This window comes from Kogia breviceps, chromosome 13 (genome assembly GCF_026419965.1).
Source record: "Kogia breviceps isolate mKogBre1 chromosome 13, mKogBre1 haplotype 1, whole genome shotgun sequence".
NCBI lineage: Eukaryota > Metazoa > Chordata > Mammalia > Artiodactyla > Physeteridae > Kogia > Kogia breviceps.
Genome location: NC_081322.1, coordinates 75954297 through 75980403, shown reverse-complemented (window position 1 = coordinate 75980403; position 26107 = coordinate 75954297). Strand labels below are relative to the sequence as shown.

Below are 26107 nucleotides of genomic sequence, written 5' to 3'. Positions count from 1 at the left end.
CAGACAAAATTGGCTCTCCCTCTGGAGCTGACATTCTAGTAACAACATACAAGTATAAACAAATTCCTAACTAGGATGTTAGGTGGTAAAAAGCACTATGTAGAAAAATAAAAGTGTATGTATGTGGGATTAACTTTTTTTTTTTTTTTTTTTTGGCTGCACCACAAGGCATGCGGGATCTTAGCTTCCCCGATCAGAGATTGAACCCGTGCCCCCTGCAGTGGAAGTGCAGAGTCTTAACCACTGGACCATCAGGGAAGTCCTAGGTTAGCTTTAACTATAGTGGTCAGGGAAGGGCTCACTGAGAGGTGACATATGAGCAAGGGACCTAAAGGAGGTGAAAGAGAGCTATGCAAATAGCTGGAGAAAGAGGGTTCCAACCAGATGGGACAGCAATGCAAGGGGCCTCAGGCAGAGCCCCTAACCCCATCCCCTGCCCCAGAGTGTTCAAAGAATAGCAAAGGCTGGTGTGACCTCATGGGACTAAGAGTGAAGACAGGAAAAGGGGTGGCAGACTATCATGTGAGTCCTTGTAGACTATAGAAACTTTGGCTTTTAGTCAGAAATGAAGTTATTGGAGGTTATCAGTGTGTATAAAATGGCATAAAAAAGAGTGGTCAGCTTGACCAGGAGAGTTACGGGAATAAACTTTTCATGGAAACCCTCAAAGGAAGACAAAAGTAGTTTCATAAGTCTTCTAAGTTAGAGTGTCGATGAAAAAATTAAGAGTCAACCTATGAAAGAAAGGGAAAATTTTATTTGAGCCAACCTGAGGATTATAACCTGGGAGATAGTCTCTCAGAGAGCTCTGAGGACTGTTCTGAAGAGGTGAAGGTGGAGGCCAGTATACATGTGATTTTGGTGAAGGGGTACATGAAATCAATCACCTTAGTAGGTTACTGCTATTCGAGAGAAACAAATATCTTAGTTAATGGTTTTAGTGCTTTTCTAAGTGTGAGAAGATGCAAGAAACCGGGTTCATGAAATTTTCTCCTGAAAATATCTAACTGAGGGCCAGTTCTGTCAGTTTTCTTAGAGCACAAAGTGCCTCATCCTGATCTTCGCCCTGAATTCCTTTCAAGGTGTATTATAGGCCAGTGACTGCAGTGGCTAATGACTTGATTCTTGTAGAACTGGATGGGTGGGCAACATTTTTTATTTTACAATCCCTTCCCTTTAGGTCTTAATTTCAACAAGGTTTGCGAGGCATTTCATGACCAATTTATCCTGGGGTGCTAGGAATGCTTATTCCCAGGTCAAGGGAGGATTTCGTTGATAGGCCACTCAATGTGCTATTACTGTACTAGACCCTGTTAACAGTAGCCCAAAGCCTCTAGACCACCTGTCTTACTAGTCTGTTATGGTCCAGGAAATGTTCCCTCTTGTTGCTTCTTCTCGCATTTAGAGTTACACTATTACAATCATTGATCTTGAACTTCTTTGTCTTGCCTTAAAATTGTTTTCTCTTATTTCATCAAGAGTACTGATAAAACCAGTAGAGATACAGGCTGAAGCCTACCATCTTTAGCTTGTTACATTAAGGACCCACCCACCATCTGCTGCTGTAACAGGTATAGTCTTTTCCCTAGACACAATTAGCCAGGAAAGAACTCCCTGTTAACCATCTTCCTGGGTAGCAAATTCTGCCTTTAAGGCCTAAAGTTTCTAATTCTGGGAGATAAAAAAGAGACCAACTAGGAAACTCCGAGTAGTTGTCCTAACAGGTCAGGGGGGAGTGGCGCCGCGGTTGCCCCCCTCCACCGCCTGTGATGAAGGCGGGTCCTGAGGAGCATTAAAGAAAGGTCCACCCCATTCTTTTTTTTTTTTACACTTTTATTGGAGTATAATTGCTTTACATTGTTGTGTTAGTTGCTGCTGTATAACAATGTGAATCAGCTATACATATACACATATCCCCATATCCCCTCCCTCTTGCGTCTCCCTCTCACCCTCCTTATCCCACCCCTCTAGGTGGTCACAATGCACCAAACTGATCTCCCTGTGCTATGTGGCTGCTTCCCACTAGCTATCTATTTTACATTTGGTAGTGTCTATATGTCCATGCCGCTCTCTCAATTCGTCCCAGCTTACCCTTCCCCCTCCCTGTGTCCTCAAATCCATTCTCTACATCTGAGTCATTATTCCTATCCTGCTCTAGGTTCTTCAGAACCTTTTTTTTTTTTTTTTAGATTCCATATATATGTGTTAGCATATGGTATTTGTTTGTCTCTTTCTGACTTACTTCACTGTGTATGACAGACTCTAGGTCCCTAACTACTACTACACTACACATAACTCCATTTCGTTCCTTTTTATGGCTGAGTAATATTCCATTGTATGTATGTGCCACATCTTCTCTATCCATTTATCTTTTGATGGACACTTAGGTTGCTTCCATGTCCTGGCTATTGTAAATAGAGCTGCAATGAACATTGTGGTACATGACTCTCTTTGAATTATGGTTTTCTCAGGGTATATGCCCAGCAGTGGTATTGCTGGGTGGTATGGTAACTCTATTTTTAGCTTTTTAAGGAACCTTCATACTGTTCTCCATAGTGGCTGTATCAGTTTACATTCCCACCAACACTGCAAGAGCGCCCCATTCTTGAGATGGACACAAAAGGGGCACAAATCCTTCACAGAAGCCCCTTTGAGTGACAGGCTTCCGCGCCAGTCGCCAAGGGCTAAGGACGATTTTCAAAAGGGCCGCGCCATGGGCGGGACCCAGGGCACCGCCCGACAGCCGGGGGAGGCGGGGCACCGACCAGATCCGCCCAAAGGAGCCTCACGGAAGTGGGCGTTGTCGCCGTTGGGATGACGTAAAAGGCGTCGCGCCGAGGGTGACGCCTGGCGTAGTTGACGTCGGGCTGCGCCTGTCACCCCTGGGGCTTGTTGCAGAGGAGGAGCGGGCGCCATGGCTGTTCTGCTGGAGACCACCTTGGGCGACGTCGTCATCGACTTGTACACGGAGGAGCGGCCGCGCGGTGAGGCCCGGGCCCCGCTCACCTCTCCGCCGGGCCGCTATCTGCTTCCCCCCCTTTGCCTTTTCTGCCAGGTCCCCGTGGACTGGTTGGAGCTTCTGGGCTGATGGTGCCCGCGACTGCGCTGTTTTATTAGCGGGCCTTGGTTGAAAAGTTTTTTTGAGGAGCAGCCCTTCTCCGCATCTGGTGCTGGGTCCGGGTGGCGGGTGCTTGTGGTTATTACATGCGTGTGTGTGTGTGTAATGCAGCATATACAATGCCCATAGCTTTTGCGGCTTTAGTGCTTTTCACTAGTCAGAGGAACGCAAGCAGTATTCCTTGGTGTGTAATCAGTATATCCTGATGAAAGCAGGGAGGATGGGCTTGGAGCCGTGAGTGTGGGCATCCCTCGTGGTTGGAGGAAGGGCTGTCCGGAGCTGTGCACCCAACCTTAGCAAACACTCATTGATCGCCCACTATGCGAGACTTTGTGCCAAGCCGTAGGATGGGCCTCTTACCCTTGAGGGTCTAATTTTTCCGTTGGGGGAAATAGGCGCCGCAACCCATTTAATTTCTTAAGCGTTGCAGTGGAAGAATGTGTAAGTTGCCATGGAAACCAGAGGAGGGTGTAATTTTGGCAGGGGGCGGGGAGAAGCAAAGCTAGCAAAGAATTCAGAGCCCTTGAACTAGCTCTTTGAAAGATGAATGGGAGCGAGGGTATTCTTGTTTGCTTGGAATTTTATGGAAATAGCAAGTAGATCCGCGTGGCTTGACAGTGGAATGGCAGACTGCGAGTCTGGTTGTATATGTTTCTAGGTTAGGTCAGATCGTGAATAGCCTTTTGTATCCTACTGAAGCCTAGAGTCTTTGAAAGGGTTTAAGAGCAGGATGGAGGCATGGCAAACTTCTTGTTTTAGGACGATAATAAGTAGCAGTGTGGAGAATGTTTCAGAGTGGGGAGAAGCTGGAGACCAGGAGAGTTTAGTTACAATCAGGGTCCTGCCCGCATGGAATGCAGTCTATGAAAGAAGATGAAACAAGCTGCTGTATCGTACCGTCAGTGCCTTCTGACGTGCTGCACTTTATCCCACGCTCACTTATCGCCACCCCTCGACACTCAACCATACCTCTATGCCTTTCTCATACTGTTGCCTCTACCCCACATTGCTCTCCGCTGTTGTCGTTTTGGCAAAGTTCCTGCTTATTATTCAACTTTCAGATCAAGCATGATCTCTTCTGTGAAACTCTCCAGTGTCCCTAAGCAGAGTTCTGTTGGTTTCTCGTGTTCTGTCTCAGGTCTTTTATAAATCACAGTACATATTTTGTTATAGATTTACCTATTTTCCTGAAATTAATTTGCAAGTCTTGGTCTCCTCTCAAGAATGTAAACTCTAAGAGAATAGGGACTGTGTCTTAATTATCTCTATATCCTGAGCACCTAGTGCAGTGCCTGACACTTTGAGAGCATACACCAAAGGTTCATTATATTGAGTAATGCACATATATGTGTTGTATTAGGACTCTTTGTGCAAGTGATAGAAACTCAACACAAACTCGCTTAAAGAAAACAGTGGATTGCCTCATGTTACTGGGGTAAGCTTTAAGGATGGCAGGACCGGGGGGTACACAGGATTTTATAGGGAATTGTATTTTTCATCTCTTGGATCTGCTTTCCTTTGAGTTTGACACTCTTCATATGGAGCAGCACCTGGCAAGTGAGTGAGTGGGCCTTTTTCCGTAGAACTATGAGAGACTAAAGGGGAGGTAGGGTTATCTCAGCTAATTAACACAGACAAATGGACAAGCAGTGTTTCTGCAAAGATAGCTTGGGACACTAAAAACATAAGTCCACCCTATTTGTTTATATTTGTAAGCATGTGATTGGGTACCTACTTCTATATGTAACTACTTACCAATTTATAGTAAATATATCCAGACTTATTTTTCTTTTTACCTCCCTCCTTCTCTCCCTTCTTTTTCTTTTTTTTTTTTTTTTTTTTTTTTTTTTGTGGTACGCGGGCCTCTCACTGTTGTGGCCTCTCCCATTGCGGAGCGCAGGCTCCGGACGCGCAGGCTCAGCGGCCATGGCTCACGGGCCCAGCCGCTCTGCGGCATGTGGGATCTTCCCGGACCGGGGCACGAACCCGCGTCCCATGCATCGGCAGGCGGACTCTCAACCACTGCGCCACCAGGGAAGCCCTTTTCTTTCTTTTTTATAAAACCTTTTTATTATAGAAAACTTGAAACATATACAGAAGTAGAATCACGTAAATGAACCCTCATGTGCTGATGATCAGCTTCTGTTTAACAGTTGTGAAATGTTTCATTTATAGCCCCACTCCACTGGATGTTTAAATTTTTAATCTTTCTTTTTTTTTTTTTTTGCTGCACCCCTCGGCTTGCGGGATCTTAGTTCCCCCGCCAGGGATGGAACCCACACCCCCTGCATTGGAAGCATGGAGTCTTAACCACTGGACCGCCAGGGAAGTCCCTCTTAAATATCTTTTAATCTATAGGTTCTCCCCCACCCCATTTTAAAATTAAGACTTAATTTTTTTAAAGCACTTTAAGGTTCATAGCAAAACTGAGATGAAGGTACAGAAATTTCCCATATTCCCCCTATCCCCAGTGCACAGGCCTCTGCCATTGTCGTACCTCCCACCAGAATGGTACATTTGTAATACATTTGTAATGTTTCTACCATGTAACATTGTACATACTTTACATTTGTTACTACAGTGGTACATTTGATGAACCTATATTGATACATCATTATCACCCAATGTCCAGTATTTATATTAGGGTACACTCTTGGTGGTGTGCATTCTATGGCTTTGGACAAATGTATAGTGACATGTATCCACCATTACAGTACCATACAGAGTAATTTCACTGCCCTAAAAATGCTCTGTGCTCTGCCTGTTCTTTCCCCTCCCCCACATCTCCTGGCAACCACTTATCTTTTATTGTGTCCATAGTTTTGCTTTTTCCAGAATGTTATACAGCTGGAACCATACGGTATGTAGCATTTTCAGATTGACTTCTTTCACTGAGTAATGCATTTTAGTTTCCCCCATCTTTTCATGGCTTGATATCTCAATTCTTTTTGCCTTGAATAATATTTCATTGTCTGGTTGTACCACAGATTATTTATCCATTCACTTACTGAAGGACATATTGATTGCTTCCAAATTTTGGCAGTTATGAATAAAGCTGCTGTAAACATCCGTGTGCAAGTTTTTGCATAGACCTGTTTCCAGATCCTTTGGGTAAATGCAAAGGAACATGATTGCTGGATTGTATGATAAGAGTGTGTTTAGTCTAGTCTTGTAAGAAGGTCCATATATTATATTGGTTGATACATCTCTTAAATATCTTTTAATTTGTAAGTTCCCCCTGCCCCCCTTTTTTCCATGAAAAATTTTTGAGAAAGAATCTGGGTCATTTGTAGATTTTTTCTCATTTTGGATTTGACTGATTTTATCCCTGTTGTATCTTTTAATACATTCTTCTATCCCTTCTATTTCTCATGAATTGCTGCTTAGATCCAGAGCCTTGATCAGATTCAGGTTTAATGTTTTTGGCAAGAATATTTCATATCAGGTAGTCTGCACTTCCAGCTGCATCACATTCAGGAGGCACTTGATGTCTGGATGGATCTTTTTGTGATGTTAAAATTGGCTAGTGGTTCAGGCCTGTCTACCTGATACATCTGTTACAGTGTGCCCGTTAGCTTTTCACCTAAAGATTTTGGCAACCATTGTTGATCACTACTTAGATTGATTATTTTTGTTTTCTAGTTAAAGGACTACTCCTATATGTTTAACAGTAACTCCAGGAATACATGTTTTTTTCTAGAAAAATGATCAAAAGCCTGATATTCAAGACCCTCCAATAACTTGGCTCCATCTTGCCTCTCCAGCTTTTTTTTTTTTTTTTTTGTGGTATGCGGGCCTCTCACTGTTGTGGCCTCTCCCGTCGCGGAGCACAGGCTCCGGCCACGCAGGCTCAGCGGCCATGGCTCACGGGCCCAGCCGCTCCGCGGCATGTGGGATCTTCCCGGACCGGGGCACGAACCCGTGACCCCTGCATCGGCAGGCGGATTCTCAACCAGTGCGCCACCAGGGAAGCCCTCTCCAGCTTTTTAATCCTCTATTCCTCTGTGTCACTGGAGAAATTATAGAAGTTAGACTAGTCTCCTGGACCCTCCCCAAAACATTTAAATTCACGCTTCCAGGATATTTCATAATGTCTTCCCAGCTTGAAATGCCCACTCTCTACTCTCTGCCAGTCCAGTTCTTTTAATGCTCTGTTAAGCCTCCAGGAGGTCTTCTCATTTCCCCAGCCAGAAACAATCTCTTTTCAACTTGTGTGGCATATTTAAAACCACTTTTAAACTTTGTACCATTTAAGTGCACAGATGGTATTATCAGTTGTGCCCACTATTGTAACTATTTGTGTTCAGGTGAAAGGACCCTAGTTGAGTATAAGCTCCTTGTGGGCAGGGACCGCCTCATCTGTCTTTCTGTCTGTTTGGTTTCTAGCTTAGTGCCTTGAGAAGTTGTTAGCATGTTTCTCTACAAGTAGACTGTAAACTTGTTAAGGGCAGAGATTGAGATTTTATGGCATTTGACCTAACAACAGTGACAGATACTTAGAAGATTCTCAGTGTTTATTGGATAAATGAGTGAATTTATTTAAAAAACATGGTACATGATAAGTATATGGATTTTTATGAAGGGCTGTTTAATCATTGTGAAAAAAATGGTCCCAGATGTTTTGTCTTCTCTAATATAAATAATCGGTACCGGTTCTCAGGTACTCTGCTACAGCCTTGGCAGTCGTAGTGTGCTCTTCAGTGTTTTTTTCTCTTAAACAATCAATTCATCAACAAATGATTGCTTATCCCAGATAAGTTTCAAGTTTTCTGTATAGTTCAGATGCCCAAGAAATCCAAAGAAAAAGAGAATAAAATGATAATTTAAAACATATTGCCTTTTTCTAGGATTACTACCTTTTTCAGTGGCTTTGGACATTTGACCGTTTGGGGAAGTTTTTGTATGGTAACTTAGAAATTAAACTATACTGTGCTTTTACTTGGTTAAAAATATATTTGTGAACTACCGTGATAAATTTACTATTTACTTTCTTTCAGCTTGCTTGAATTTCCTGAAGTTGTGCAAAATAAAATATTACAATTATTGCCTTATTCACAATGTACAGGTGAGTTGGTGGATATTAGTCATGTTCTTTGTTATTGGAACTATCCAGCAAGCTCTCTGAATTAACAAAGTATCCTGTGTATTATAGAGGGATTTTATCATACAGACTGGTGATCCTACAGGGACTGGCCGTGGAGGAGAGTCAGTTTTTGGGTAAGTTCTTTTATTTTCAACTTAGTAAAAATAGAATTGCCTCTTAACAATGTTAAGTAGCATATCAGTCTGCATTTTAAAATATGGTTCAAATATAGATTTTTCCCAAGTTCCATAAATGTCTGTAGCAAATAAAAGGAATATTTTGAATCATAGTGGCATTTCTATAAAGAAATGGTAACCTGGGACTTCCCTGGAGGTCCAGTGGTTAAGACTCTGCCCTTCCACTGCAGGGGGCATGGGTTCCATCCTGCAAGCCATGCGCGCAGCTGAAAAAAACCAAAAACAAATGGTAACCTTATATGTTAACCCTAGTGCCCTATATGTAACCCTAGTAGTTTTGTATTTCATGTTGAGTATACTTATAATTTATAACCTTATTATATGTATTTTTAGTCAACTGTATGGTGATCAAGCAAGCTTTTTCGATGCTGAAAAAGTGCCAAGAATTAAGCACAGGAAGAAGGGCACTGTGTCCATGGTGAACAATGGCAGTGATCAGCATGGATCTCAGGTTAGGAAATGGGTGAGGAGATGAGTTTTGCTGGAGGGAACCCACCAAATTATCTTTGTAAACTATCTAGTAATGAGAGAATTTCAGTCAAAGATATTTCGTTAGAAGAAAAAAATGACACTATTTTTTCCTATGTTAAAAAAATCCTTATTATTTTGTTCTTTTAAAAGTAAAGCATGTCTATTGGGAGGAATTTAGAAAATACAGAAAAGCACAAAGATGAAAATAACATTACCTGCAATCCCACCATTCCTGGAATATCACTGTTCACAGTGTGGCCCGTTTCCTTTCAGTATTTATTACTTATTTCAAAACAGGTGACGTTGAGCACCTTTCATTTATTGTCACAACAGCCCATTGGAGTAGATGCTTTTTTTCCCTCACAGTTTACATGTGAAAAAACTGAGATTTGGTTCGTTCAAGTATTTTAAACAATCAGAGCATCTGTATTTATTGATATTTTATGTTTAAGCTTTGTGCCTTATACTTAGTAGTAGTGACAAGTAGGTGAGAATTCATGCAATTAATGTAGTCTTTTGTAACTGATTTCAGTTTGAATTATATATATATTTGTATTTATTCTATGTCTTTCCATATAGTTTCTTATTACAACAGGAGATAATCTAGATTACCTTGATGGTGTTCATACAGTGTTTGGTGAGGTGACAGAAGGCATGGACATAATTAAGAAAATTAATGAGACCTTTGTTGATAAGGACTTTGTACCATATCAAGATATCAGGTATGGTTATAGTTTACTATTGAAATATACTAGAATGTTTTATATGTGATGTTTGACAGGTAATGGGGATGGCATACGTAGGACTGGTTGTTGGATAATTCTAAAATGTGTGACTATAAGAATCTTTATAATAGAGAAGACCTTTATTTAAAAAAATACTTGTACTAATTATAAATGCTTATGTTGGGAGGAATTATTAATCCTTTAGCTTTTAAAAAATGCAGATTATTGAGAGATATGACAAAATTACTAAGATTTAGTCATGTATATTACATCTTAGTGTAATGCAGAGTAATAAATATAATATATAATATCAAACAATCAAAAACAGTAACACTAATTGTGAAAGTATACACTAGTAATATCCTTGTGCAATAAAATTTAAGAGCTTATGGGTTTTTTGGTGTTAGAGATACCTAAGATACTTGTTATGATTTTTATAAAAAGTAAAACATGGATTCTGAAATGACTTAAATGTAACATTTGACTTGGATTTATTTTGTAAGGATAAATCATACAGTGATTTTAGATGATCCATTTGATGATCCTCCTGATCTATTAATTCCTGATCGATCACCAGAACCTACAAGGGAACAACTAGATGTAAGTAGAGTCTTCTTGTGATTGAATGTATATACATATTAATGTTTTGCATAAAATTTGCTTTTTACCTTATTAAAACTTATTTCTTCAGAATGATTATCTTGCTTGATCAGTAATACTAGGACAAGTTTAGAGTTCTCTTTTCTCTTCCAGGGAGATACTCATTTTTCTGCCTATCTTTTTATTTCCCTAATATTCTTTCTTTAGCTCTGGAAGCTTATATGAATACCTTGGGGAAATATTTCTCTTATCTCTTAACTCTAGATAGGAGTGTAGCTTTAAGGCTAAATTAAATTATCAGCTTGTGAAGGAACTTTTCAACAGGGGATACTTTTGAGCCAGGCTAGAACCCAGAAATTTCTGTGGCATAATGGAGACTTTTTCCCTCAGATCTTTTAAGGTAAAAATTTCTGCATATGAGGCTTCCTCAAAGCGGAATTAATCTTTATAGTTGGGATTTAATGCTTAATTTCTAAGATCATTTATCTTCTGTATTCAGCACTTAGTTGGATACCAGATAGTTCCTATATAAATGTTTATTTTGATTTAAAAATAAATTAGATGCCTAGACTGGCTAGTATTATTGAATTCATCTAAATCAATTTTCAGAGGTTTGTAAGTTTGTTTCACATTTGTAAAACAAATGTTCTAACACATTTGATGGAACTAAGAATAAAGCATAATGTCTCTCATGTTTCTTAGATTTTTCTATTCTTTAAACATATATATGAGTAACTTCTGCCTTACAGAGTGGTCGAATAGGAGCAGATGAAGAAATTGATGATTTCAAAGGAAGATCGGCTGAAGAAGTAGAAGAAATAAAGGCAGAAAAAGAGGCCAAAACTCAAGCTATTCTACTAGAAATGGTAAGATAATTACTTTGTTCAAATAGTTTTTCAGCGATATATTTAATACATACTCATTGTGAGTTTATTTCTGACTTTTTGATAGTCTTTAATATATTAAAAAATTTAGCTAAGAGTTTTTTTCTGGATTCAATTTTGTATGACATAATAACACATGAAAGTAAACAGATTTGATTCCACTATTAATATAGTGCTAAGTGCCTTTTTAAAAAAATGGGAAGTGGATATCCAGCTTACAAATATTAATTGGATTTCAGTTGTTTATACTCATCTCAGTTTTAAAGAGCTTCTTGGACTGAATTTTAAGTGTATTAGAGAATAATTCTTTGTACATCTCAAGTATTGAGATTAAATAGTAAAATACTAAGTACAGGATAAAACCTGGGCAGAAATTGAACACTGTAAAGTATACTCTTTTCTGTATTACTAGCAATATGAAGTCGTTTGGGGAACAGTTATTCAGTACATGATTAGTTGACCTACTAGGCATTTTTTCCATTTCTTATTTTTGTGGAATAGGTATACCTTTCACGTAGTAGGTCATCAGTAATATTGGAATGGATGGATAATAATTAAGTTTTTATTACTATCATTATTTTATATAGTAGAACTTTCAGGTTCATTACCTGGTATTTTGTTTTGTTTTGTTTTGTTTTTTGGTATGCGAGCCTCTCACCGTTGTGGCCTCTCCCGTTGCGGAGCACAGGCTCCGGACGCACAGGCTCAGCGGCCATGGCTCACAGGCCCAGCCTCTCTGCGGCATGTGGGATCTTCCCAAACCGGGGCACGAACCCGTGTCTCCTGCATCGGCAGGTGGATTCTCAACCACTGCACCACCAGGGAAGCCCCATTATCTGTTTTAAAATTCGTATAAGCATCACCAGTCTGAAGGAACAAATACTAAAGATTATAATTCAAGAAAACTTTACTGAATTTAAAAAAAATTTAAAATACACAGTTTAATGAGCACATTGTGTTATCTGAGAATATTGACCCAGAATAGCCAACACCAAGACAAATTCTAAGAAAATTACTGGACTTAAAAGAAAAATCCTTTGAGCACCTGGGCAGCAAGAGTAAGTGATTTATAAGGGAAAGAACATTAGCTTATCATCAGAGCTTTCATCAACAAAGTATAGAAACTTTATGCCAGAATAAGAGGGGTTAACATATTCTTTAAACTTTTTATTTTCAGATAATTTCAAATTTACAGAAAAAGTACAAATAATAACGCAGACAACTTCTATATACCTTTTACCCAGATTCACCCATTTTTAACATTTAGCCACATCTGCTTTGATCATTCATTCTCTCTCTCTCTCTCTCTCTCTCCTCTCCCTCTCTGTCTCTGATGATACATGCACGTACACACATACTGTTTTGGGGGGACCATTTGAAATTGCGGTGCAGTTATCTTTTCTCTTTCATTAGTGTGTATTTCTTAAGAGCAACAGTATTATCCCACATATTCACAGTATAGATATCAAAATCATGAAATTTAAAATTGGTAGAAATTACAGTCTACATTCCAATTTTGTCAGTTACTTCAGTAATATCCTTCGTAGCTTTTGTTTTCCTGCCAGTCTAGAATCCAGCTCATGATCGATCATCTGTTGCATTTAGTTGTCATGTTGCTCTAATCTCTTTAATCTGGAAGAATTCCTTAACTTGCCTTGTTTTTCATTACATTAACATTTTTGAAGAATACAGGTCATTTATTTTGTAGGATATCCTTCAATTTAGGTTTATGTGCTGTTGCCTTGTGATTAAGATTCAGGTTATACACCCATAGCCAGAGTACGACATAGGTGACATTGTGTCCTTCTCAGATGTCACATCTGGAGGTGGATAATATCCATCTGCCTCTCATTGGAAAGTGTTCATTTTGATCACTTGGTCAAGGTAATCCATTGTCTGGGGTCTCCACTGCATAGTTTCTGTTTTCCCCTTGCAGCTAATAAGCCATCTGTAGCAAGGCACTTTGAGACCTTCAGATAGCTTATTCCTTGTCAAACTGTCCCTCTGGATTTCTTAGCCATCCGTGACTATTGCTTGAACCAATCTTGACTCTGACGGTTGCAAAGTGGTGATTTCCCAACTCTGCCATTTTTTCCACACTTGTCAGCCTGCCTTCTATTGTAAGGAAGAGCACTCCTTTATTATCTCTACTTATCATATATTCATTATCAGTATGGACTTGGGGATTCCTTTTCTTGTTTTGTTTTTCATAAATAGAATTTATTTTATAGAGTAGTTTTAGATTTACAGAAAAATTGAACAAGAAGTACAGAGAGTTCCTGTGTACCCCCTTCACCCTCCCCCACAGTTTACCTTTTCAGTTAGCATCTTGCATTAGTGTGGTACGTTTGTTACAATTGGTGAGCCAATATTGATAAATTATTATTAACTAAAATCCATAATTTACATTAGGATTCACTCTTTCGGTTGACAAGTGCTATGTATTGTAGAGAACCGCTTCACTGCCGTGAAAGTCTTCCGCGCTCCACCTGTTCATCCCCCTAACTCCTGGCAACCAGTATCTTTTTTTACTGTCTGCATAGTTTTGCCTTTTCCAGAATGTCATATAATTGAAATCATACAGTGTGTAGCCTTTTCAGATTGGCTTGTTTCACTTAGCAACATATACTTAAGGTTCCTCCATGTCTTTTCATGGCTTCATAGCTCATTTCTCTTGATTGTTACATGATATTTCATATGGGTCTACCACAGTTTGTTTATCCATTCACCTATTAAATATCTTGGTTGCTTCCAAGTTTTGGCAAATATGAATAAAGCTGGTATAAACATTTGTGTGTAGAATTTCATGTGGACATAATTTTTAACTCATTTGAGTAAATACCTAGGAGCACAATTGCTGGCTTGTATGGTTTAACTTTGTAAGAAACGGCCAAATTCTCTTCCAAATTGAATTACCATTTTGCATTCATACCAGCAAGAATGAGACTTCCTGTTGTTCTATATCCTTCTTAGCACTTGGTGTTGTTAGTGTTTTGGATTTTAGCTGTTCTATTAGGTGATCCTGTGTCCTTTCAATTCTCACAATTAACAAGTTTCCTCTATTTTCTAAGAACATCAGTTTCTCTTTATTTGTGTATAATGTAATGGTAATTCAGCTAGTGTTTTGCAATATTGTTTTGACCTTCATAGCTTATGAATATTTTAAATTTCCTTGTAGTATTTTAAAGTTATCTTTGACTAAGTAGTATAACAAGTTCTTTTTTAACTCAGTAACTTTTTTTCTCATTTGTGCTTCCATTAGATGTATTTCTGCCATTATAGGTGCCTTTTGGGATTTTTACTGATTTGCTCTTCCTCATATATGTTGTAATGCTGCTTACTGGGCATAGGTTATTGCTATCTTTTGATAGACTTCAGAGACACTGAGCAGATCTTACTGGCTCAGTTGCTTCTTACTGTTTATGATTTCCAAGATTTCTCTCTCTCTCTTTTTTTTTTTTTTGTGGTATGCGGGCCTCTCACTGTTGTGGCCTCTCCCGTTGCGGAGCACAGGCTCCGGATGCGCAGGCTCAGCGGCCATGGCTCATGGGCCCAGCTGCTCCGCAGCATGTGGGATCTTCCCGGACCCGGGCACGAACCCGTGTCCCCTGCATCCGCAGGTGGACTCTTAACCACTGCACCACCAGGGAAGCCCTCTCTCTTTTTTTTAATGTGTTTATCCAAGAGGAAACACTTTATATGGTAATCTTACCTGAAATCATCTCTGAGAGTTTTTGAATATATGTATGAAGGTATATTGTTTCCCCATCTAAAGGCTCATGGTCAGCATACTTTTCCCACAAGGAAAACAACACCATCATCATATCATGGTTTTCTCTTACTGTCACCCTCTCTTGTTCTTCAGTAGGAAGTGGTAGGCTCGGCTCAGCACAGTAGTTGACCATGAAGTTGACTTTGGTTTGACTGAAGTAGAAGATGATAGTGAGGGTGAGATTAAAAAGCTAGAAACACTATCCAGGAGTTGTTGGTGTTCCATACTGAGCAATAATGTGGAGAAGAATTGGGCATTACTTATTGCCGAAGGCTAGATTCAGCATGACAGTATTTTTCAAAAGTTTAAAAACAAGTAAAACTAAACAATATGTTACTTAGGGGTATATGCTTATGTGGCAAAACTCTAAAAAGATCTGTAAGGGAATGGCCAGAAAGGAAAACCAAAAAGCTCATTCGTGGTGAGAGAGGCAGAGGGATAATGGGATCAGGGGACATTTTAGTTCTTAAGCTAGTTGGTGGCATCATGGGTGTTTTTATTTTCATGCTTCATAACTTAGATATACTTTACATAAATTCTTTCAAAAATATATTAAATACTTGAAGAAAGAAAAAGAGATAAAATTGGGACTTTGAAGCCAGGTAGACCTGGGTTCAAATCCCAACTCTGTTGCTTACAACTGTGTGGCCCTGGGCAAGTTAGTTATTTAACCTTTTTGAATTTTACTTTACTCATGGAAAAGTAAAATGGAAATTGCATGGTTGTTTTAAGAATTGGCAGTAATGTATATGAAGTGCCAAACATGGTCTTCACACAAAGTAGGGGGCTGGTAAATATTTTGGCTATTAATATTGTTACTGCCAGGAAGCATGGAGTTTTGAATTTTGAAATCTATTAAGATTTCTTTTCCTGAGCCTATAGTTTATAATGTAAATTTAGATATCTCAGGGAATCAGCATTGTGGGCTAAATACGAGATATTTAGAATGCGAATTAAATAAAGGAGTTGATTTATATTCTTGTTTATTTATCATTTAGGTGGGAGACCTACCTGATGCAGATATTAAACCTCCAGAAAATGTGCTCTTTGTGTGTAAATTGAATCCAGTGACCACAGATGAAGATCTGGAGATCATATTCTCAAGATTCGGGCCAATACGAAGGTAGTCTCTAGAATTAGTGAAAGACTTAGAAAAACTAGGTGTTAGTTGGTGGCTTTCTAATAACATTTTTGATGAGTCTGTGAACTCTAGGTGAATTTTATACTGGTGAGTTTTACAGATGAGTCTGTTGGACAGTAGGGAAGAAAAACATGTACGTAAATGCGTATGCGTAGATATATGTGTGCATATATATTGTAATGTGTGTGTATGCATTATACATTGAATGATTCTCTCACTCCCAACACAGACATTTTCAACTCTAAAACAGGAAGTGAATGGAACAGTTTAAGTGTAGTTCTGTAGTATTCTTCTTTAATATTTTAAATATCTCTCATTTAAATTCTCTCTAGAATTACCAGCAACCTATGTCAAAATTAATTTGAATCTAAGTTTTCTAAAATTTTTCTTTTGGTTAATTTTCCTTGTATTATTAATGCAAAAGCTTATGAAGCTAGTGTTTCTGTGAGAAAGAGGAATATTTTGTAATTGATTAAAAAATATTATTTTAAGTTTAGAATTTCCTTTCATTTCATGTTTTTTCTTCTATGAAGCCATTCTTTATGCTTCCTATTGAAAGAGAAATCTTTCTATAAAAGACTCCCTGACTTTATTCCTCTACTCACTTATATCATCTTTATAAAAATATTTCGTACACTGCTACTTCTTATTTTTATTTTTTATTTTTTTAATATATATTTTTTGCGGTATGCGGGCCTCTCACTGTTGTGGCCTCTCCTGTTGCGGAGCACAGGCTCCGGACTCGCAGGCGCAGCGGCCATGGCTCACGGGCCCAGCCGCTCCGCGGCATGTGGGATCCTCTTGGACCGGGGCACGAACCCGTGTCCCCTGTATCGGCAGGCGGACTCTCAACCACTGCGCCACCAGGGAAGCCCTACTTCTTATTTTTAAATTAGAGACATTATATTCTAACTTCTTGCTAAGGAAGATGAGGATTCACCTCTATTTCTATCCTGCCCTCTTCATTCTCCTTGCCTACTACTTTGGGAGTAGGCAGGGAGAATTATTATGTATCATAATTTTGGTTAGATCTTTGTTCAGTATTTACATTTTAATGAATACTTAAATATTGTAACATATGAACTATATGCTATAATGTGATTACTTTTCCTTTCTCTCACAATGTTTTATATCCCCGTTTCATTTCATGTGTTTAAAATGAGACTTGAGACACATGACGAAAAAGGATTAAGCCAGGTGCTTTAAATTCCACCTTATTGGCCCTTTCACTTGGTTAAGATGGATTAGTTCTGTATAATAGCTAGACTTATGCGATTACATTTGAGCTTGGTTTATATTAAAATTCAAAAACCCCAAATCGTAAGTTTACTAAACATGTGTATATGGATGAATGTGTGTGCATTATTCTACAGTGACATTAGATAATCTGTAATTCATCTGTATTTGAACTAGAAATAAATTACGATTTAAAAGGATTTTTAGCAGTAATTTCCCTTTGCCAAAGGAAAATTAAATATTTTTATCTTATTCTTCCTTCAGTGTTTGGGAATATAGGACTGTAGGCCTAGATAGGGCATTTATAGTAGAATCTAAATAATTTAGTTTCTAGACTGGTGAACTATTTTTTTAAAAATAGTTATTATTGAAGAGATTTGGAGAAATATAGTTCTGTGAATTTAACTTTGGCTTATTTTGTTTTTTACTTTTGAAGAGTAAGAGTGAATGCTTTTTCTTTAAAGTCACTTTTTTCCAAACTTTTTTTCAGTTGTGAAGTTATCCGAGATTGGAAGACTGGAGAATCCCTGTGTTACGCTTTTATTGAATTTGAAAAAGTAGGTCATAATATAGATATATTAAACTTGTATTTTTTTGTTCTGTGGTATTAAAGTGTGAAAATGTATAGAACTTTTTCTAGTCTCTAAGATTAGAAAATTAGTTTGCCCTTTCTTTAGGCACCCAAGAAAAATAACTTTGTTATATTCAAATAGGGGATAAATTTAACATCTATCAATGTTAATATATGTATCTTTACTTTAGGTTCAGTTTCAACCTACATGAATGTATCTTTACAATTTTAAAGTTTTAGGTAAAGTTCTTCACATTCTATAAATAATTTTTCAGTGCTATTTAGGTAGATATAATAATTGAATAATAGAAAGAGAACCAATCTGGGTGTTATGATCTAGATATTAATTTCAGCTCTATCACTGACCAACTGTTCTATGATATTTGGCAGTTTATTTAGAATTCTTCTTTCTAGGCATTTTCTTCCTTATAAGTAAAACTTGAGTATTAGATTAGATGGTACTTTCTAGATCTATAATAGGAATGATAGCTTATGTTACTCAAGGAATTTTCTTTAAGCAAGTATTATGCTATTTGACCTGCATTTAATCCTCACAACTCTGAGATGGGTACTGTCCTCCTTCTCCAAATAAGTAAACTGAGACACACAGTGGTAGCGTGACCTTTTAAAATCATGTACCTAGTGAATGTCATAGCCTTCTGTCCTGCTGTTTTATTTTCAAAGAAATAGTTAATAACTCAATTAACATTTTATATAACAAATATTAACTACCACCCACATTTATAAAATTGTTCAGATTTAAAATGTTGTTAATACTCATAAATTTAGTGTAATTCTTTAAAAAAAAACATCAGATTTAAATGTGACTTATACAGTGACTAGGAACATTTGTATTTTATTTCTTCTTTGCACTTTTCTTCATCTGATAAATAAATACAAAAGCTTGTATTAGGGAAAAAAAAAAAAGCAAGCTTGTATTTGCTCTTAGGATTTGAACTTAGATATGTCTGATGCTGTTCCCAATGTTTTTAGCCATTTTGCTAGGCTACATTATTTCTTTTTGCAGCTTTGAACTGCAGTATGTCCAATAGTAGCTCATTCTAAGTTATAGTTATTCCAAAGTACTTGTCGAACACCTTTTGTATGTCAGGCACTGCAGTAGGCCCTAGGGGTACAAGATGAAAATGGAGGGTTGAGGAAGACAGACACATAACACATTATACCTAGACACTGTGTCAGGTGTACCAGAAATAATATTTACAAGGTACATTGGTGTCAGCAGAAAGGAGATCTCTACCTTTAGTTTGCTATGGATACTTTTTGTCAACTTGACAGTGTTATTGCATCACTGAGCATAGATTATATTGTTTATTTGCTTACAAACATAATTTCATTTTGTTTATGGCAGATAGACTAATATCTTCTGCAGGTATCCCATTTGCCATGAATACATAGTTCAGGTCAACTTTAGAGCATAGAATGGTTCTAGAATCTATGGATTCTTTATCAGGATTCAACATTTCAGTTTTTGAGGTGAATCTTCTATTTATTTATTTATTTTTGGTTGCATTGGGTCCTTGTTGCTGAGTGCGGGCTTTCTCTAGTTGTGGCGAGCGGGGGCTACTCTTTGTTGCGGTGCACGGGCTTCTCATTGCAGTGGCTTCTCTTGTTGCGGAGCACGGGCTCTAGGCACACGGGCTTCAGTAGTTGTGGCACACAGGCTCAGTAGTTGTGGCGCCCGGGCTTAGTTGATCTGTGGCATGTGGGAACTTCCCGGACCAGGGATCAAACCCGTGTCCCCTGCATTGGCAAGCGTATTCTTAACCACTGTGCCACTGGGGAAGTCCCTGAGGTGAATCTTTTGTAGCCTTTCTCTTTTCTTGAAAATTAGATTAAGCTACGTTATTCTGCTTCATAATTCTCATGAGTGGTAGCCTCTTTGTAAGTGTCCATCGCTGAGTCTTTTTTGCATGTTATACAAGTTCTCTATGCTTTGGATAATCTGATCAAAATTTTTTTAAAACTGAGGAATGAAATACATGCCAGAAATGTGCAGCTCATGAGTGAACAGCTTGATGAATTAATCACAGTTAATACACCCATGTAAATCACCACCCAGGTCAAGAAATAAAACGCCAGCAGAAAAAAAATGACCAGAATCCCAGAGGCCCCACCTGTGTCCCCATCCACAAACTTCCCCATTGCTGCTACCTCTGATATCATAGATTTTGTCTAATTTTAAACTTGATATCAGTGTAAACACAATGTGTGTTTTTGGTGTCTAGCTTCTTTTGCTCAGTGTTAACATTTGTAAGATTTGTTCATTACTGCACGTAGCTTTTAACTTTTTTGTTAATTTTCGTTGGAAATACGGTATTTTATGTGTGTATGTAAATTTTCACTGACATATAGTATTTTATTGTGTGTATGTAAATTTTCATTGCCATATGGTATTTCATTGCATGTATATAACATTATATAGATTTCCAGTCTGCTGTTGATGGACATTTGGGTCTTTCCCAGTTTTGGCTACTATGAATGGTGCTGCTCTAAACCATTTCTGTCATGTCTTTCAGTGTACAGATGTATGCATTTTGGGGTATATATCCAAGAGGGAATTGCTAGGTCATAGGGTAGGTGTAGCTTCAGGAGATAATTCCAGTCAGCTTTCCAAAGGGATTATCCTAATTTTCACTTCTACTAGTAATGTATGGGAGTCCCTGTTATTCTTTAGCTTTACCAACTCTTGGTATGGTCTGTCTTTTTTTTTTTTTTTTTTTTTTAAATTAATTAATTAATTAATTTATTTTTGGCTGTGTTGGGTCTTCGTTTCTGTGCGAGGGCTTTCTCTAGTTGTGGCAAGCGGGGGCCACTCTTCATTGCGGTGCACGGGCCTCTCACTATCGTGGCCTCTCTTGTTGCGGAGCACAGGCTGCAGACACACAGGCTCAGTAGTTGTGGCTCACGGGCCCAGCCGCTCCGCGGCACGTGGGATCTTCCCAGATCAGGACTCGAACCCGTGTCCCCTGCATTGGCAGGCAGACTCTCAGCCACTGTGCCACCAGGGAAGCCCTGGTCTGTCTTTTAAATTTTATCCACTTTGGTGGGTGTGCAGTGGTATCTTATTGTGGTTTTATTTTACATTTTCCTGATTAAGCCCCTTTTCATACGTTTATTGCCATTTAAACGTCCTTTATAAAAGTGAAGTACCTATTCAAGACTTGGCCACTTTAGGATTGGGTGTTTGTGCCTTTTTATTGATTTCTAAGAATTCTCTGTACTTTCTGGGTACAATCTCTTTTTTTGGTTGTATGTGTTGCAAGTATCTGCTGTTCAGTGGATTGCCTTTTTCCCTTTCTTAATGGTGTCTTTTGATAAGCAGAAATTTCTAATTTTTAGTTCAGCTTGTCAGCTTTTCTTCCTTATTGCCTATTTTTAAAGATGTTTGCCTACCTGAAGTCATGAAAATATTCTCTATGCTATCTTTAGAAGCTTTGTTGTGAAATTATGTTTCCCATTTAGATCTGAAATTTGACTTTTGTATATTATGTGTGTTGTGTTAAGTTTCATTTTTCTTGCATAAGATAGCCAGGTGACCCAGCAAAATTCATTAAAAAGGTTGACCCATTCGCATAGCTCTTAAGTACCAACTTTGTCATGAATCAGGTGTCCACATGTGTAAAGTCTGTTTCTGGATGCCGCGCTGTTGCACTGGTCTATTTGTCTGTCCTTGCACCACTCTCAAATTGCGTGAATTACTATAGCTTTATAATGTCTTGATATCTGGTAGTGTGAGTCCTCCAACTTTGTTCTCCTTAAAGATTTTCTTGGATATTTTTGTCCTTTGCATGCATTTCCATATGTGTTTTTTATAATTTTTAATTGAAGTGTAGTTGATTTACAGTGTTGTGTTTAATTAAATTTTGAAGAGATTCCTTAACTGTTGTTTAGGTATAAGTAAATTGAGTATTTGCAAATACTATCCTCCTGAAGAAAAAGTATCTGAGAACTTTCTCTTTGGGGAAATGGCACAGTGATGGAATTATGCCTGCCTAAGGGTCATCAGTCAGATTTATCAAACATGCACTGATTGCCTACCATGTGCCAGATGATGTAGATTCAAAGATGAATAAAATGTTGTCCCTTGGAGTTTATATTCCATTTAATTTTTGACATACATTGCAAATAAATATGATTATAACTAGTTCTTTTATCTGCTTTTCTTTGGATTGTTTCTAGTTGAGTTGTGAACAGACCAAAGCATAAGTTTCCAGGGACCTAGGAGAAAATTGATCAGTGCTGGATTGAAACGTGTCATTTCTAGTCTTCAGATGTCAGAAATGGGGATGTAGGGCTTGCGAAGTTACTGACAAGAATTCTTAGGTAACATAGACCTTGGTATCTTAGGCCCACAATCCATTATCCAAAACCCTTGGGAATAGCTGTTCCCATTTCAGACTTTTTCAGAATTTAGAAATGTAATACTGCGTGTTTGTGTGTGTGTGCGCAACACACGTATCTCTGGATTATGTGACACACGTCTGGGTCAGCATTCCATAATCACAGAAATACTTTTGCTGTGAAAACAAATGAATATTCATACTAAGTAGAATAAGTTAAGGTTTATCCTTCCATTACGTTTTGCTGTCACGTGGATTTTAACACCAAATTTATAAAGACAGTTTTCAGGATATTTTTGGATTTTGAGTAAAAGGGATTATGGATTTGTATAACACAGTTGGTAAGTATATGTATGTGCACTGCAATCAGACTGCCTTGGTTCAAATCCTGGCTCTTGCCCTTGCCAACTGTGTGCCCTTTAGCAACTCCTGTACCTCTCTAAGCCTCTGTTTTCTCTCTGCGAAAAGGGAGGTAATAATAGGTTATATGTCTAGGGTTGTTAGCAGAGTTAAGTGAGAGAATAGATGCAAAGCATTTAACAGCATTTGGTGCACAGTAAGTATTTAAATTTTAGTTTTAGTAATAACAAGAAGCTTTTTGTATTTTCAGTATTTGTTCTAGCTGCAGAAATCTTTTCCATAAAGATTTATGCTTGAGTTTTTATAATTACTATCAGGAAGAAGATTGTGAGAAAGCATTCTTCAAAATGGACAATGTACTTATAGATGACAGAAGAATACATGTGGACTTTAGCCAGTCTGTTGCAAAGGTTAAATGGAAAGGAAAAGGTATGTTGGTTCATCTTCCTTTGTTTCTGTTCTGCTTTGCATCGGTGTGTGTGTGTGTGTGTGTGTGTGTGTGTGTGTATCTCTTTTGACAGTGCTGTTAATTAGAAATGTTCAGTGATGTAACTCCTGCTATTTGATTTTACCTAGCTGCTATCTAGTATATAAGATGGGGGTATGTGTGTGTGAGTGTGTATATTTGTATTTTTTTTTATTTTTTAATTTTTACTGAAGTATAATTGATTTACAATGTTGTGTTAGTTTCAGGTGCACAGCAAAGTGATTCAGTTATACGTATACATATATCTACTCTTGTTTAGATTCTTTTCCCATGTAGGTCATTACAGAGTATTCAGTAGTGTTCCCTGTACTATATAGTAGGTTCTTATTAGTTATCTATTTTATGTATTGTAGTGTGTATATGTCAAGCCCAATCTCCCCATTTCTCTCACTCTCCCATCCCCCTGTTAACCATAAGATTGTTTTCTGCATCTGTAACTCGATTTCTATTTTGTAAATAAGTTCATTTGTACTGTTGTTTTAGATTCCACATATAAGTGATATCATATGATATTTGTTCTTCTCTATCTGATGTGTATTTTAAACTGATGATGAATATATTTTCTATGTTTGACTGTATTATAAATTACTTATAATTACCCATTGCAGACATAATGTTTCCAAAGTAATTATCATTTGGTGGTTTGGCTCTTCTAGATGCAAAACTCTTAAAAATTCTTTTTTCTGGGGCTTCCCTGGTGGCGCAGTGGTTAAGAATCCACCTGCCAGTGCAGGGGACATGGCTTTGAGCCGTGGTCTGGGAAGATCCCACATGCTGCAGAGCAGCTAAGCCCGTGTGCCTAGAGCCTGTGCTCCGCAACAAGAGAAGCCACCAGGATGAGAAGCCCACGCACCGCAACAAAAAGTAGCTCCCACTCGCCACAACTAGAGAAAGCCCATGCACATCAACAAAGATCCAACGTAGTCAAAAACAAGTAAATGTTTTAAAAAATTCTTTTTTATAAAGTTTGTTTGTTTTAGTTGTCATATGGTACAAAATTGAAAAGATCTGTGTACTAGGTCCTATCCCTACACATATGACATATCCCACATATGCATTTATATGTCAATTTCTGCTAGTGGTAGCGTAACAAACTTAAGGTTGAATCTGCGTATACTGAAATACTACGGGTTTTTGATTGCTGACGCAGTATTTTTATTTAGTTTTTTAAAATAAATTTATTTATTTATTTTTGGCTGCATTGGGTCTGTCTTGTTGCGTGCGGGCTTTTCTCTAGTTGTGGCAAGCGGGGGCTACTCTTTGATGTGATGCGTGGGCTTCTCATTGCAGTGGCTTCTCTCGTTGAGCATGGGCTCTAGGCACACGGGCTTTAGTAGCTGTGGCACGTGGGCTCAGTAGTTGTGACTCGTGGGCTCTAGAGCGCAGGCTCTAGTTGAGGAGCAAGGGCTTAGTTCTTCCGCGGCATGTGGAAACTTCCCAGACCAGGGCTTGAACCTGTGTCCTCTTCATTGGCAGGTGGATTCTTAACCACTGCACCACCAGGGAAACCCAGCAGGTGGATCCTTAACCACTGTGCCACCAGGGAAGTTGCTGAGATAATTCTGTATATTATGGATTCACATTTTAAAAAATTGAACATATCTTGTGTACCATTCACAGTGCTAAGTATTTTTCCTTATAGCCTTGTTAATGATTCCAACAGCATTGTGAAATGTTGATATTATTTTCAGTTCCTAAATGAAGAGAATGACTTTCAGAGACTTGACGTGTCCTACCTAGGACCTCCCACTAGAGTCAGGATTTGAATCCAAAACTTTTCAGTTTGATCTGTTGCTCCTTCTACTATATACTATAACTGCTTCATCCATAGTGAGACTTCTAATGACAGGCACATATTTTTCAGTGATGAAATTATGCCTGTTTGTTACAGTTACCAGTATTTTAACTCTTACAGTTGTCTGTTTCACATTTATATGAAACTTTGCCTACTGGCCCTTTTCCTTTACAGAGTTTCTGGAATTGCCAAATAGATTCATCTTGTCTTTGATGCTTATAAGCCTCTCAGATCTCACACACAGGTCCCAGGCCCTCAGTTTCCTTTGGGCCTAATGTTCTCATAGACTTAATGGCTCTACTTGAATTCACTGTGTAATTTAGGATTTGGAAGTTTGGTGTTGTAATATGCATGTATGTCATTAGGGGGCAGCATCTGGCTACCTAGCACAATGGATATCTGATTTCAGTTAAAATAGTGGTGGAGAATGAATTACGATGATTCTTTTGTTTTCTTCTCAGCCTTTTTCTATCCCCTGATATATATGCCACTTATAAAATAGTTCTTATATATTATACCTCTTATAAAATTATTGTTCTTGATGAATCAGGTGATTTTCGTACTAGGTTGTTTCTTCTTTTTTTAAATAAACAGGTGGGAAATACACCAAGAGTGATTTCAAGGAGTATGAAAAGGAACAGGATAAGCCATCAAATTTGGTTCTGAAAGATAAAGTAAAGCCCAAACAGGAGTATCCTTCACAAGAACCAGTTGGTCAATACGTATTGACCATCCAATCTGGAGAGTTGAGTGTGATACCTTATAAAAAGGCTATAGAAGACAAGTTCCTGAATCCAGATGGTTTGTGAAGAAATCACTTAGTTTATTGTTATCTCTTTTCACCATTTTACATATGTATACTTTGCTTTTTCAGTATATTCTTTATTGTATGGAGAAAGTTAAGATTGAAAGAAGTTTTGAGCTTAATTCTTTTACCTCCCTACACTTAGGTTAAGGTTATCTCTTATTCTCAGAAGATCTGCAGGTAAGAGTTGTATGTTCTATATATAATCTTAATGTTTTAAATTTCTCATAGTCAGAAATTTCTTTGTTACAGCTAAGCTAAACGCTTTGTGTTAACCCTTCTTATATATTTAACTTCTTTGGAGTTGGTGAATATGTAGATAACAAAATCCTGTTGTTGTTTTATGTTATTAGATTACTTCTTTCTGCTTAATACATTGTCAGTGTAGCAACAAATATTTATTGGGCTCCTATTGTGTACAAGAGTTGACTTTTATAGGATTAAAAAGAAATCCATTGACTTGACCCTTTAGTTTACAGATTCTTTCAAGTTTTAGGCTGA

General features: G+C 38.0%; 1 protein-coding gene across 2 annotated transcripts in view; it reads left to right on the top strand.

Annotated features, from left to right (window-relative positions):
* The first annotated feature begins 2845 nt into the window (after positions 1 to 2845).
* The window catches only part of PPIL4 (peptidylprolyl isomerase like 4), a 34226-nt gene continuing 10964 nt past the window's right edge, over positions 2846 to 26107 (top strand). Inside the window, exons 1-11 of one of the 2 annotated variants that reach the window (XM_059083474.2) lie at positions 2846 to 2984; positions 8116 to 8183; positions 8271 to 8335; positions 8732 to 8849; positions 9449 to 9591; positions 10098 to 10194; positions 10944 to 11060; positions 15849 to 15973; positions 17718 to 17784; positions 22837 to 22948; positions 25396 to 25492. In XM_059083474.2, coding sequence (XP_058939457.1) covers positions 2915 to 2984; positions 8116 to 8183; positions 8271 to 8335; positions 8732 to 8849; positions 9449 to 9591; positions 10098 to 10194; positions 10944 to 11060; positions 15849 to 15973; positions 17718 to 17784; positions 22837 to 22948; positions 25396 to 25492 — 1079 coding nt within the window. In that variant the 5' untranslated portion in view covers positions 2846 to 2914. Of the gene's footprint in view, positions 2985 to 5373; positions 8184 to 8270; positions 8336 to 8731; positions 8850 to 9448; positions 9592 to 10097; positions 10195 to 10943; positions 11061 to 15848; positions 15974 to 17717; positions 17785 to 22836; positions 22949 to 25395; positions 25493 to 26107 lie in introns of both variants that reach the window. The other variant, XM_067011004.1, reaches the window with a different exon arrangement.